This window comes from Rhinoderma darwinii, chromosome 11 (assembly GCF_050947455.1).
Source record: "Rhinoderma darwinii isolate aRhiDar2 chromosome 11, aRhiDar2.hap1, whole genome shotgun sequence".
Classification (NCBI taxonomy): Eukaryota; Metazoa; Chordata; class Amphibia; order Anura; family Rhinodermatidae; genus Rhinoderma; species Rhinoderma darwinii.
The window spans coordinates 93,214,999-93,230,345 of NC_134697.1; the positions used below are offsets into that span (position 1 = coordinate 93,214,999).

Sequence of the window (15,347 nt, forward strand, 5' to 3'; positions counted from 1 at the left end):
TCAGTGTCCCGGCTTCCTCACACGCGGCAATGTCCCTCCCTGTCCGGCAGCCACATAATGTATGAAGCAGCATCTGCACCGACACGAGAACGGCCGCACATAGAACAGGGAGACTAGCGGGAGGCCAGACAATAGCAGGCACAGCTCTGTTGTAGACAAGGTGGGTGGCTCTTAGAAGAGCCTTTGTGTTCTTACTGCAGGGACGGGGCACATTACTTGGCGCTGGTGTACTTGGTGACGGCTTTGGTGCCCTCGGACACGGCGTGCTTGGCCAGCTCTCCAGGCAGCAGCAGGCGCACGGCAGTCTGGATCTCCCGGGAGGTGATGGTGGAGCGCTTGTTGTAGTGAGCCAGGCGGGAGGCTTCCCCTGCGATGCGCTCGAAGATGTCATTGACGAAGGAGTTCATGATGCCCATTGCCTTGGACGAGATGCCGGTGTCGGGGTGGACCTGCTTGAGCACCTTGTACACGTAAATGGCATAGCTCTCCTTCCTGCTCTTTCTCCGCTTCTTGCCGTCCTTCTTCTGTGTCTTGGTCACGGCTTTCTTGGAGCCCTTCTTGGGCGCCGGGGCAGACTTAGCGGGCTCAGGCATGATAACACACTGCGATCTACTCACAACTGAGATAATGGAATGCTTCACCCTCCCACCGCTGCTGTATTTATACACGGGCTATGCAAATGAGCAACGCTGCCTGACCACTGTTCTACTGGATGAGCAAGTCATGTGACCTATGGAGTCGTCATAAGCCACTCCCAGTGCAGCTAATTGGTGGTTTCCACGAGTCTGTTCTCTGTTGGTGGCTTTAAATCTCTCCAATCCCAGGAGCTGGTGAGCGGTGCAGTAGCTTATAAAAGGCAGCAGAAAGGGGGTGATTGTTAAGATACGAATAGGACATTTCCCTGCTTTAGCGATGTCTGGACGTGGTAAACAGGGAGGCAAAGTGCGGGCTAAAGCCAAGACTCGCTCATCCCGGGCAGGACTTCAGTTTCCTGTCGGTCGTGTGCACAGACTTCTCCGCAAGGGCAACTACGCTCAGAGGGTGGGTGCCGGCGCTCCGGTTTACATGGCCGCTGTGCTTGAATATTTGACCGCTGAGATCCTGGAACTGGCCGGAAATGCCGCCCGGGACAACAAGAAGACCCGCATCATCCCCCGTCACCTGCAGCTGGCCGTGCGCAATGACGAGGAGCTCAACAAGCTGCTGGGTGGTGTGACCATCGCTCAGGGAGGCGTCCTGCCCAACATCCAGGCCGTTCTGCTGCCCAAGAAGACCGAGAGCAGCAAAAGCGCCAAGAGCAAGTGAGCGCCGCTTATCCCACATTTAACCACAAAGGCTCTTTTAAGAGCCGCCCACAAGGTCCTTAGAACAGAGCTCACCGCTGATCTCCGATATGTAAACGTTCTGCGCCAGATAAGTGGCTCTGCTTGTACAGAGATCTACCCATATGAATTCATATACCGCGGGGATAAACATTGAAGAGGAAGCCGTACGGTGGGTGGGAGTAGAACCGCGTTACTCATGACCTATACATTCACTACTGCCTCGTGCAGATGGTGGCGCTGTCCTCATTGGTGCACTAACTATACTGTACAGGACACATTAAGGGCATGACCACACGTGGCGGATTTCCTCCGCAACTGTCCGCATCAATGCCGCACAGAATCTGCGTTGCAGATTCTGCTGCGGATCTGCACAAAATGTGCAGAAAATTGATGCGGACTAGTTGCTGCGGACTGCGGGAAAAGTGCTTCCCTTCTCCCTATCAGTGCAGGATAGAGAGAAGGGACAGCACTTTCCCTAGGGAAAGTAAAAGAATGTCATACTTACCGGCCGTTGTCTTGGTGACGCGTCCCTCTTTCGGCATCCAGCCCGACCTCCCTGGATGACGCACCAGTCCATGTGACCGCTGCAGCCTGTGCTTGGCCTGTGATTGGCTGCAGCCGTCACTTAGACTGAAACGTCATCCTGGGAGGCTGGACTGGAGACAGAAGCAGGGAGTTCTCGGTAAGTATGAACTTATATGTTTTTTACAGATACATGTATATTGAGATCGGTAGTCACTGTCCCGGGTGCAGAAACAGTTACTGCCGATCGCTTAACTCTTTCAGCACCCTGGACAGTGACTATTTACAGACGTCTCCTAGCAACGCTCCCGTCATTACGGGAGCCCCATTGACTTCCTCAGTCTGGCTGTAGACCTAGAAATACATAGATCCAGCCAGAATGAAGAAATGTCATGGTAGTAAAAACAATACGCTCCGCAGCACACATAAGATCTGCGGACTTCATTGCGGAATTTTGACTCTCCATTGAAGTCAATGGAGAAATTCCGCCATGAGTCCGCCACTGCTCCGCAACAGACAGAGCATGCTGCGGACACCAAATTCCGCTCCGCAGCCTATGCTCCGCAGCGGAATTTTACGCCTCGTCTAAACGAACACTGCGAAATTAAAGTGTAAGTCAATGGACAAACGGCACCGCTGCGGATTAACGCTGCGGAGTGTCCGCAGCGGAATTTCAGTGAAATTCCGCCACGTGTGAACCCGCCCTAATAGTACAACTACTCCAGTGATTCGTGTTCATGATCTACAACCCGCCCCCGACTACATAATATCTTAAATTATATCTTCTAGTCTCACTGGATTCTTCGAATGCGTCTCAGTAAATGTTACTCTGCAGCAACTTCATGCGTTAGTGGGATGAGGTGAGTCCTCAGTATAGACAACGCACAGTGTTAGTACGAAGTAGAAATAGGTGCATTCTGTTTCCTGTCATTGTATTGCCAGCAGCTCGATTATACCAGCAGTCTGGCAAAGTGACATACAAGACAATGCAAGTCCATACTTATGTGGAACTTGGTGCTACAAATTGCTAGTTTGTTTTGAAAATCTCGTAACATTTGTAGCAATGAGAGCAGCTTGGAAAACACGGCCCCTCCAACATTGGGTTTTGCTCTTGTAAAATGCCGTATCAGCTGCATCAGTTTCTTATGAAAAGTTCGGTTCGGCAGGTTCGCCGAATTTCATGAAAAAGTTTGATTCGGACCGAACTAGTTCTGACCGAACCTGTAATACAAGAAAGCCCCTAAAAATCGTGTATAACACTGTTTTAAAGCCCTAGAAGCCCTGTATAAGGCGGGATTCACACGACAGGGTTTCCCGGCCGGGTGCCGGCCGTTCATAAATCGGCCGGCACCCGGCTGCATTAGGAATAATAGACCCCTAATGGGGCTATTCACACGACCGATTTTTTGACGGTCGGGAAAACCGGCCGTCAAAAAATAGGACCTGCTCTATTTTCGGCCGGGTGCCCGGCCGCCCGGCTCCCATAGAAGTCTATGGAGCCGGGTAATACCCGGCCATCACCGGAATGTGTCCCGAGTGATGGCCGGGTCTACCGTCGCTCGCGCACTCTCTCTCCTCCTCCTCACAGTGCAGAGTGCATGTGAGGAGGAGGAGGGTCTTTTATTGCTCGCTGTAGGAGTCGGAATCCCCAATCCCCGGCCGGGGATTGGGGATTCCGCTACAGGAGAAGTGCGTGACTACACTGTCCAGATATGGACACAGCGAAGTCACTCACTTCTGCAGCGGAATCCCTGAGTCTATGGCCGAGGATGCCGCTACAGGAGAAGTGCGTGACTACACTGTCCATATATGGACACAGCGAAGTCACGCACTTCTGCAGCGGAATCCCCGACTCTATGGCCGGGGATGCCGCTACAGGAGAAGTGTGTGACTACACTGTCCATATATGGACACAGCGAAGTCACACACTTCTGCAGCGGAATCCCCAACTCTATGGCCGGGGATGCCGCTACAGGAGAAGTGCATGACTACACTGTCCATATATGGACACAGCGAAGTCACGCACTTCTGCAGCGGAATCCCCAACTCTATGGCCGGGGATGCCGCTACAGGAGAAGTGCATGACTACACTGTCCATATATGGACACAGCGAAGTCACGCACTTCTGCAGCGGAATCCCCGACTCTATGGCCGGGGATGCCGCTACAGGAGAAGTGAGTGACTACACTTTCCATATATGGACACAGTGACGTCACTCACTTCTGAAGCGGAATTCCCGACCTGTGGCAGGGAATTCCTCTTCAGGAAAAGTCAGTGACTACACTGTCCATATATGGACATTGAAGTCAGTGACTTCTCCTGGAAGGGGGGGGGGGTGGGTGCAACCTACAGGGGGCTGTGTGGGATCACCTACAGGAGACTTGGTGGCATCACCTACAGGGGGCTGGGTGGCATCACATATAGGGGGCTGGGTGGCATCACCTACAGGGGGCAGGGTGGAATCACCTACAGGGGGCAGGGTGGAATCACCTACTGGGGGCAGGGTGGCATCACCTACAGGGGGCAGGGTGGGTGGCATCACCTACAGGGGGCTGGTGGGTGGCATCACCTACAGGGGGCTGGTGGGTGGCATCACCTACAGGGGGCTGGTGGGTGGCATCACCTACAGGGGGCTGGTGGGTGGCATCACCTACAGGGGGCTGGTGGGTGGCATCACCTACAGGGGGCTGGTGGGTGGCATCACCTACAGGGGGCTGGTGGGTGGCATCGCATAAAGGGGGCTGGTGGGTGGCATCGCCTACAGGGGGCTGGTGGGTGGCATCGCCTACAGGGACAGGGGGCAGGGTGGCATCGCCTACAGGGGGCAGGGTGGCATCGCCTACAGGGGGCAGGGTGGCATCGCCTACAGGGGGCAGGGTGGCATCGCCTACAGGGGGCTGTGTGGCATCGCCTACAGGGTGCTGTGTGGCATCGCCTACAGGGGTCTGTGTGGCATCGCCTACAGGGGGCTGTGTGGCATCGCCTACAGGGGGCTGTGTGGCATCGCCTACAGGTGGCTGTGTGGCATCGCCTACAGGGGGCTTGGTGGTATCACCTACAGGGGGCTTGGTGGCATTACCTACAGGGGGCTGGGTGGCATTATCCACAGGGGGCTGGATGGCATTACCTACAGGGGGCTGGGTGGCATTACCTACAGGGGGCTGGGTGGCATTACCTACAGGGGGCTGGGTGGCATTACCTACAGGGAGCTTGGTGGCATTACCTACAGGGGACAGGGTGGTATTCCTACAGGGGGCTGGGTGGCATCGCCTACAGGGGGCAGGGTGGCATCACCAACAGGGGGCTGTGTGGCATCACCTACAGGGGGCTGGGTGGCATTACCTGCAGGGGGCTGGGTGGCATTACCTACATGGGGCTGTGTGGCATCACCAACAGGGGGCTGGGTGGCATTACCTACCAGGGGGGCTGTGGCATTATCTACAAAGGGCTGTGTGTGGCAACAAATTTAAATGAAATTCATCCGATTTTAAAACGGACAGGGAAAAAAACGAATGCAAATCGGGTCCAAATCGGCCGGTAAAAACGGCAACTCGGCCCGGAACGGAATCGGAACGGATGCAAATTGGATGCAAACCGGCCGGGAAAATCGGACAAAAACGGCCGATTTTCCCGGCCGACACTCGGACCCTGTCGTGTGAATGAGGCCTAACACTCTTAGGTCACCCATGAGTGTGTCCAAGTACTTTTGAGCTGTCTTTAAGGCAACGTTAGTGTCAAAGTTACGCCAACATGTATGGCTATAGGAAAACGGATGGGACACGGTGATAACTAACAGAACCACTGCACTTGTGCATGTTGTATGCTTAATGCATTGTTAAAAAAGGTACACAAATTAACCATTTTAGGCGGCTGATGCCTGCCAGGGTTCATACCTATAAGGTGGTAAAAGAAGAAGCAATGGCTTTTCACAAGCCCTCCAAAAATTGACCCTTTTTATTGGCAGATGCCTGCCGGGGTTCTTCCATACATGGATGTAAAAGCAACAAGCAATGGCTTTTCACAAGCCCTCCAAAAATTGACCCTTTTTATTGGCAGATGCCTGCCGGGGTTCTTCCATACATGGATGTAAAAGCAACAAGCAATGGCTTTTCACAAGCCCTCCAAAAATTGACCCTTTTTATTGGCAGATGCGTGCCGGGGTTCTTCCATACATGGATGTAAAAGCAGCAAGCAATGGCTTTTGACAAGCTCTCCAAAAATTGACCCATTTTCTTGGCAGATGCGGCTTGCTCTCTGAGGAGAGAGGAGGTGCTTACTTTGGGTGTGGTGTTTTTTGCATACCTTCCCACGGACTCTGCTCTGTTATCTGCCCAGGTATAGTACATCTGCCTGGGCTAGCAGAGTGCCCCGAGGGGGGCTCCATCTGGAGATGGAGTCCCGGGCCTCCACCCTCCGGAGCAGACCGGTGGGGGGTGGAGGGACATCCCAGTCGGCTGGGAAAGCTGAGCCAGCCCCAGGGGAGAGGAGGACATCGCGGGGCTGCAGCAATGTGGCCTCACCCCCCCCAGGCGGCTGGGGCATCGCAGCATGCCGCCAGGAGAGCAGAGGCAATGGAGCAAGGAGAAGCAGGACCGGAACACCATGGCTGCAGGGACCTCGTGGAGTGGGGGTCACTGAGGCCGGGAGAGGAGGCCACTACTTTTGGCTCCCGCCTGGTGGCCCACCTCGAGGAATATAAAGACCTGGGGAAGTCCCTGCAGCGGCTCCGAGGAGAAGTGACGGCGGCCCGGCAGAGAGCGGCAAAATCCTCCGGCAGCAGGCGGGCCAAATACTCGGCACAGGTCCGCTCCCTGCTGCGGGAGGTAAAGGAGGTGGAAGACAGGAGAGACGTAATTCTGGAAAGGGGAGGAGCCTTCACAGAGAAATTACGTAACGACGACAGGTTCCAGCAAATGGAAGGATTAAACCAAAATGAAAACAAAGAAAAAAAAAACTGACAGCAAGCAAGGTGACAGCAAGCAGAGGAACTGCGGACGAGGAAAACCCTGGCAAGTCAGTACCGGTTCCTGTGCAGGAGGATTCGGGTCAGTCAGTTCTGGCGAGTTCTATCTTGCCAGGTGCAGCACAGCTGCCAGATTCGGGGAGCAGCTCCGTGTCCGAGGGGGAGCACCCCCCCGGTATGATGACCCAGATACGTGACCAGGAATCCCCAGTATCGCTGGAGGGGTTCAGCTTCGGCACGGAGCTGCCCCCGGAGGAAGGTGAGAGAAGTACAGCAGCAGAGCGGAGGAGATGGAAAAAGCTGAGGAGACAGATGGAAGAAAGAAGAGAGGTGAGACTTGTATATGTGCACGGGTCTCCCCTGCACTCCGGGCCAGAAGAGATTCTGGTCCGACGTGCAGGACCCGCAAACCCCCCAGCCCCGGCTTCTGCAGTGGAGTCTGGGCGGGAAAGCGGGGAGATAGCATCGAGGGCGGGCAAGATGGCGCCGGAAGCCGCTCACTGTGAAGTGGGCGACGCTGGCTGTCAGAGCGCTGCAGGGGGCGTGGCCCTAGTCCCGGCTGACGGCGAGCCCCGGAGACCGGTGTGCGGTGTGAGCCGCATACCGGAGGAGGGGGCGGACCGGAAGTCGAGGGCACTGCTGTCCCGCGGGTCGGGTGCCTGCAACGAGGCCGGTCCGGTCGCACCGGGACCGGCCAGTGTGATAGGCCAGCGGGCTCCCGACGCCTCGGACAAAGGCGTAGCCAAAGCCTCTGCTGGAGGCGGAGCCGGCCACTCCAGAGTGGAGGAGGGGTGAGGCCTGGCTGGTAAACACGCGGAGCGGCCGCTGCTGTGCAGCCTGGCAGGTGAAAGGGGCGGAGCCGGACACTCCAGAGCGGAGGAGGGGAGTGGCCCGGCTGGCATATGCACAGAGCGGCCACTGCAAAGTAGCTCATCATGCAAAATGCTTATAGAAGCAGAAAGCAACATGATAAAGAATAGAGAAGCCAATAATACAGTGAATACAGTAAATGCAGTGGAAAAAAAAATATGAATAAAAATATGAATAAAAATGCAAATATGAATAAAAATGCAAATGTGAATAAAAATGCAAATGTGAATAAAAATGTTAATGTAAATGCTAATGTAAATATAAATGAAGAAGTGCCTCTCCCTGCCCTGGCAAGTGACATGGACACCAATGATGCGGAGGGTTGCGTTGAGGTGCCGCTTATGTCCCCTCCATAGTTGCGCCTGATGATGCAGAGGTGGGGGTGGGGGTCAGGGCAGGGAAGGCTAAGGAAAAACGTAACAATGTGGAACCTGGCTTGGCCAAAAGGGTGTTAGGATCACGGGAGGATGTTTCAGCCGGAAGTGTGGGGAGACCTGGCGCTCCCCTTCCCAGCGCCCCAAGCAGGACTTATGCCGGGGTAGTGGGGGGGGGACCGCCGGCCCGCCCACCCTCGTCCTCGGGCCCTGGGGAGGGTCACTTGCAACAGCGCCTCCTGCAGGCCTTAAGGGAGGGGAAGCAGTCCCTAACCATAGAGGGTGTGCAGAGGGATCTATCCTTCTGGATAGATAGGTACGGGTTAGAGGCCTTCCGAGAGAAGGGAGATCAGTGGTCGCTCCCGACAACTGGGCAGGCTGTAGTCAGGAGGAATGTGGTCCGTCTCCTGTGGCGTGGCAATGAAATCTGTCCCCCCAGAAAAACGGTGGTGGAGCTGCTTCTGGAGATGGGCTTCAGGGCGCGTGACAACTTCGCCCTGATACATCCTCATGGCTCAGCTGAGTTCGACATCAGCTTTGCTCAACCGGGAGGCCTAGAGGTCTTCTGGGGGAAGTATGAGCTGGTGAAGGACGAGCCCGGCTGGCGGGATTTTGCTGCACAAGCAATATCCCGTCAGAATGGTCTCAAGAAGGTGACCGTTCTCACCCGTAACGAGTCACTTTCTTGCGTTGACATCATGACCTGGCTAAGTCGGTATGGGGAAGTAGCGGAGATGCCCAGGAAGAACCTGGACGAGTTTGGCATCTGGTCGGGGGCCTGGACGTTTATGGTGAAACTTAAACGTCTGGGGCAAACTGTGTCCCACATCCCATCCTCTGCTTTCCTTGGGAGGGATCGTATCCTGGTCTTCTACCAGGGGCAACCGAGGCTGTGTCACCGGTGCGGCGACCCCTCGCATTTGAGTGCAGCTTGCACAGTACAGAAGTGCGCTCATTGTGGGGGGATAGGTCATCTAGCTGCATCGTGTGACCAGATTAGGTGTCACCTGTGTGGTGACTTAGGTCACCCATTCAGTAGGTGTCCCCGCTCCGTGGTCAATGCCGTCGCCAAGCCTGCAGGAGGAGAGAGTGGGGTGGCTCCTTTGGGTGGGGAGGCGTGCAGAGAGGGCGGAGCAAAAGGGAAAGTGAAGACATCAAGGAAAGGGCTCCAGCCTTCCTACCATCGAAGGCTGGAGAAGAGGCAAAAGGAGAGGGAGCTGAGGGAAACCCAGGCAACTGGGCGGACCTCTGGCCTGAACCCGGAGCCTGCCCTGGAGACGGATGCCCTTGAGGACGCTGAATTGGATGAGGAGGTCAGGAGGATCCAGAGGGAGCAAGTGGCTGAGGACTCTCAATCCTCCCAATATGAAAGTGTTGGTGAGGAAGAGAGGGTACAGCCTAAAAAAACACCTGGGACACAGGGCAAGATCCTGAGCGGGCCAAAGTCATCTGGCCAAGCCCCGGCCACGGAAGGCAACATCTGCACCCCTCTGGTGCTCTCCCCCAACCGCTACCAAGTCCTCCATGGATTTTCCAGCTCTTCAGCAAAGTGAAGAGGAGGGTGAGGTAGGGGTCTCAGAGGGTGCTGGACCCCTTCCCCCGAGAGGTACAAAGGCCTCTGGGGCAGGGGTCAACCTGGGGCAGGGGGACGAGGATGGGAGTGTGAGTGAGGGGGGGGGGAGGTCCGCCAGGAGGGAATGGACTCCACCACCTCAAAAAAACGTGTCAAGAAAGGAAGAGAGTCTGGGGGGTCCTCCTCAGACCATGACAGGGGTAGGAAGAAGAAAGCCATCTAATTTTATCATCCAGGATGGCGGTACCCATACCGTTGACGCTGGCTTCCATTAATGTCACCAGCATTAAGTCAGATATGGCTAAATTTGCGGCCTTTGATTTTCTCAGCCGAGTTGAAGCTGACATTTTGTTTTTGCAGGAGACCAGGACGTCACTTTTGGCAGACGTCGTAAAAGCCAGGAGGGATTGGCGACGCGGGCCCTCCTACTGGTCTCTTGCGGCCGAGCCATATAGCGGTGTGGCGGTTCTTTTCACCGCAGCGGTGAAATGCCGACGGATGATAGAATTAGAAATGGGGAGGTGCCTGATTTTAGATGGTCTCATAAAGGGACAAGAATTGCGATTAATCAACATCTATGGTCCCCAAACTAAGTGGGATCGAAAAAATCTCTTCATGAGGATTAAGCCTTTCCTTTTTTCTAGTCGACAGGTCATCTTTGGAGGGGATTTTAACACTGTCGTTAGACCCCGCGATAGAGGAGGTTCCATAGACAGACTGGCCTACGATAGTGTAGCCTTAAATAGCATAGCTAGCGAAGCTCGCCTGGTGGATATCCACATCAGGCATACCCCAGGTCACCCCGGGTTCACCTATCAAAGAGGAAGCTGTAGGTCTAGGATAGATAGTTTTTTTTTGAAGGAGGAAGCCATCTCTTCACCAGTGTCCGTTGTTGAGGTGGAATTCTCCGACCACTGTATGATTTTGTTTTCTCTGAACATTGCAGAATCCCTTCGGATGGGTCGAGGTATATGGAGGCTGAATTCCTCTCTCCTGGAAGAAGCAGAAATAAGACAGGCCTTTGAAGATTTTCTCCAGGACCAGGTACCTTTGTTGGATCTAGGTGGCACTAAGTCTGAGTGGTGGGAGTTGATTAAATATCGGGTAGCAGGATTTTTCCGCCAGCTTTCAGGCCTCAGGTCCATGAGCAGGTACCGCCTGTATCAGGAACTGAGGAGGAAACTCGAACGTCTGGTCTCGGACGGAGGTAGTCAGGAGGAGATCTTCGGGGTGAAAGCGCTGCTCAAAAGGTGTCAGTATGATTGGCACGCATCTTTGGTTCTTGAGAGGGATTTCGGGAGGTACCGCTCGCCCGACCCCTACAGGAACTGTAAGATGTCAGTGAGTCGTAAAATAGTGACAGGACTAATAGACAGTACAGGGTCCCTGAGGAGATCCAAGTCAGGGATCCTGGAGGTCGTTAGATCCTTCTACTCTCACCTTTTGGGTAGGCAGGATCCAGACCGAGAGGAGATGTCGACTTTCCTGGCTGAAACTATCCCTGAGCCAGGAGAGGATTCCTCCCTTAATGTCTTGATAGATCCAATCAAAGAAGAGGAAGTAATGCTGGCGATTGACGGACTAGGTCTGAAAAAATCGCCAGGGCCGGGTGGCTTAACATCCGAGTTCTACAAGACCTTTAAAGGAACCCTAGTTCCTCTATTGACATCTGTATTTAATGAGTGTCTATCCTCGGGCACTCTGCCGAGGTCAATGAGGAGGTCAGCTTTGATTGTTCTATCAAAAGGTAAGGATTTGACTCGTATTGAGAATTGGCGTCCCATAGCGCTCCACAATACGGACAGAAAGGTTCTCGCAAAGGTGCTGTTTAATCGGTTGGTGAAATTTGCACCCCGGCTTCTTTCGCTGGTCCAGCATTGTTCCGTTCCAGGCCGCAGCACTTTTAGTGCTGTCCTCAGTGTCAGAGAGGCAGTGGAACGGGGAAATTCTGGCCAGTGGAAGGGGTACGTTCTGTCCTTGGACCAGGCCAAAGTGTTTGACCGAGTGAATCACAAGTATCTATGGTCGGTCCTTCTGAGGTATGGTCTGCCGGGAGGGTTTGTCAATTGGCTCCAGACCTTATACGCTGGGGCAGAGACTTTCGCACTGGTTAACGGTTGGGTTGGAACCCCCTTTGAGGTTGGGTCTGGTGTCCGCCAGGGCTGTCCTTTGAGTCCCCTGCTATATGTGTTTGCGATTGACCCTTTTTTAAGAAGGGTTGACCGTGGACCGTTGGCGGGGATCGGGGTCGGCTTGGAAGGGCCGGAAGCCACTCAGAGGGTGGTTGCATACGCGGATGACATCTCCATTTTCGTCTCCTCGCAAGGGGAGGCGGAGTGGGTGATGTCAGAAGTGGAATGTTACTCACGGGCATCTGGATTCAGGGTTAACCGTGACAAGTGCGTAAGTCTCTGGCTAGTTTTGGTCTCCTGGGCACCCTTCCAGAACCTCAGGAGTCTGCAAAGATCTTAGGAGTGGAATTTGGCCCGGGTGATTATCCCAAGAAAAACTGGGATGACAGGCTAAAGTTAGTTGCCCAGAAGGTCGGCCAATGGAAGGGTTGGTCCTTAACCCTTAGAGAAATGGTTCACTTGGCCAAAGCTTACCTGGTGCCCATGTTGCTATACCTCGGCAGTGTGTGCATCTTGCCAGAACCTCTCTGGGCTCGGGTCTATAGCCTGTTCTTCCAACTGTTATGGGGGAACAGGCTCAACCTAATTAAGAGAGAAGTTACGCATCTACCAAGGAAACTAGGAGGGTTAGGTATGGTTAACCCAGTGGTGTTCCTAGTGAACACCTTTGTTAAGATCAATATGGCAAACCTCTGGCAAGAGAGGGCTCCTTGGTGGATTCTCTCCTACAGGGAGTGGTTTCAGCCCTTCTTCCAGGAATGGGAGAGAGGAGGCCAAGTGAAAGACCTGCGTACACCCCATGGACATCTCCCGGCTTATGCCGCCCTGGTCTTGAAGATGGTACGCCGGTGGGGTCTGGAGGTGTGGGAGATCAGGACCATGCCGAGGAAATTCCTCGACAGAAGGGTTCTGATGACCCACTTCCGGAAGCCCCTGGCTCTCAAAGACTGCCCAAGTAGTGACCTCGGGGAGGGATTAAAACTTTTTTAAATTCTGTGAGGATTCCCCAGAAGTTTTGGGATCTGGCTTGGCGCTGCTTCCACGGGAGACTGTACGTAAGGGGCAATTTGAAGTACAGAAACACTGACGACAGAGGATGTCCTCGGGAGGAGTGTAGCGATACACTAGAGAGTATGGAGCATTTCCTGCTTCATTGCTCCTTTAATGCAGAGGTGTACAAAAGGGTGGGTGCCTCCATCGGCTGGCTCGGCTTAGCCAACCTCTCCTAGGCCGGGTGGGCTCATGGGATGTTCGGAGACCTAGGTGGTAGGGACCGTAACACTTCTTTTTTAGTTAGCATAGTGGTTAGGCACTTTACCTGGAACGCATGGTGTTTAGTATCTACGCAGAGCAAAATCCTTCTGGTGGAAGAAGTTGTAGGGAACATCATCGGTGGCCTGGTGAAGGTACGTTCTTTGGAGGTTGATAGACTGGGAGCATCCAAAGCCTCTCGCCTATGGAGGGGCTTTTCTTTTGGGGTGCCTTAGGGTATTGACCTTAGGGGGGGGCTCATCTGGCTCATCTGGGGGGGGGGTCCGCCCTCGCTTAGGCACTAAAAAATTAAGCGATAGGGAGAACAATAGGGAAAGGAGGGCGAGTTTAGGGCTAGATCAAACAGAGGGTAAGAGAAGGGACAGCTTTAGGGGAAAGCGATAGGGGAAGCGATAGGGAAGGTGTCGGCGTGGGTGGATCCTATCCCTGGGGGGGTCGGGTGGGTCTCTTTCTCCTCTTTCTGGTGGTAGGCTGGGATTGTGCACGGCAGAGTTTTTGGTTTTCAGTACATAAAGGCAGAATAAAGGCTTACAGGAACCGAACTTGGTGCTTTCGGGTTGTGTTTTTTTGTTGTTATGTATATGCGAGGAAGAGTGACAGGGGTTTAGATAGGTTGGGTGGGGGAATGGGGGGGTGTGGGGAGGATTATATTGTTTTCAATTTTTTCTCCCGCTCGGGCCCGGACTATGCAGAACATGAGAGGACATGGGGCGAGGGTCTGAGTGGGAGGTCTACGGTGTGGTGGCGGAGGCCAGCATCAGGACTAAGCGGACATGAGGGGACATGAGGCGGGGTGTTGGCCTGGTGTGGTGAAGGATTAGGTTAGTTAGAGTTAGGGTTAGTATATATATTGAGGAAAAAATAAAAAAATAAAAAAAAAAGGAAAAAAAATAAATAAAAAATAAATAAATATATATATAAGTATATAGGTGGAGGTGTATATAGGTGTATATATATTCTTATGTATATGTGGGTGTAAAGATTAAAGTATGTTGTATATAAATATGGCTATGAACGTTGGGGGGTTTGACACATTCTGGCTGATTGTTTCAAATGAGTACGGAAGGGAGTGAGTGGGGGCAAATGGATACTGAGAGGTGGGGGGGATACGAAAAAAGTTGAATGTGGATGAGTGTAGCTGGTTGAGGAATTGGCCAAGTCCGGGAACATGGAGGAATACAGTGATGTATTTAAAAATATGTATATAATGTCTTATGTTTATGTTCGTATATGTTGTATTTTGGTTATGGTTTACATCGGCTGATGCTGTTGTTATGTTTTTTTTAACTTTTATAATAAAAGAGTTCCATACATGGATGTAATAGCAACAAGCAATGGCTTTTCACAAGCCCTCCAAAAATTGACCCTTTTTATTGGCAGATGCCTGCCGGGGTTCTTCCATACATGGATGTAAAAGCAACAAGCAATGGCTTTTCACAAGCCCTCCAAAATTAACCCTTTTTATTGGCAGATGCCTGCCGGGGTTCTTCCATACATGGATGTAAAAGCAACAAGCAATGGCTTTTGACAAGCCCTCCAAAAATTGACCCTTTTTATTGGCAGATGCCTGCCGGGGTTCTTCCATACATGGATGTAAAAGCAACAAGCAATGGCTTTTCACAAGCCCTCCAAAAATTGACTCTTTTTATTGGCAGATGCCTGCCGGGGTTCTTCCATACATGGATGTAAAAGCAACAAGCAATGGCTTTTGACAAGCCCTCCAAAAATTTACCCTTTTTTTTGGCAGATGCCTGCCGGGGTTCTTCCATACATGGATGTAAAAGCAACAAGCAATGGCTTTTCACAAGCCCTCCAAAAATGGACCCTTTTTATTGGCAAGGGTGAGTAGTAGCAGCACATTAGAAGACACTGGACGACAGTCACAGGACAAAGCCCTGTGGTGGGGCAGGCCTGCTTGTAGCAGACGGGCGGCAGTGGAGGTGTATTGGTGGTAGTAGAGGTACTAGCCAACACAGACAGCAAGGGTGGTAGACTGGTAGTAGCAGCAGCACATTAAAAAAAGAGACTGGACAATCACAGGACAAAGCCCTGTGGTGGGGCAGGCCTGCTTGTAGCAGACGGCACTGGGGTGGATTGGTGGTAGAAGTAGTAGCAGCACCAACAGCGGCACATTAAAAAAAGAGTGGACAGGACAGAATCCCGTAGTAGCAGGCGGCAGTAGCAGGCGGCAGTAGCAGGCGGCAGTAGAAGGCGGCAGCGGCAGCAACAGCAGCAATGTCAGATCTAATCAGTGGCATCAGGCACAGGGGTTTTAAAATCCTCACCGATCCACGCTTGATTCATTTTCAGAAACGT

The 15,347-nt window shown here is 53.1% G+C and overlaps 2 protein-coding genes across 2 annotated transcripts; one reads left to right on the forward strand and one right to left on the reverse strand.

Moving 5' to 3' along the window:
- Window positions 1-212: 212 nt before the first annotated feature.
- LOC142663057 (histone H2B 1.1) lies at window positions 213-593 on the reverse strand. The gene has a single exon (XM_075841354.1). It carries the CDS (start codon window positions 591-593, stop codon window positions 213-215), a length of 381 nt encoding a protein of 126 aa, XP_075697469.1.
- Window positions 594-912: 319 nt separating this feature from the next.
- Window positions 913-1,305, forward strand: LOC142663058 (histone H2A type 1-like). Its single transcript, XM_075841355.1, has one exon. It carries the CDS (start codon window positions 913-915, stop codon window positions 1,303-1,305), a length of 393 nt encoding a protein of 130 aa, XP_075697470.1.
- Window positions 1,306-15,347: the final 14,042 nt, after the last annotated feature.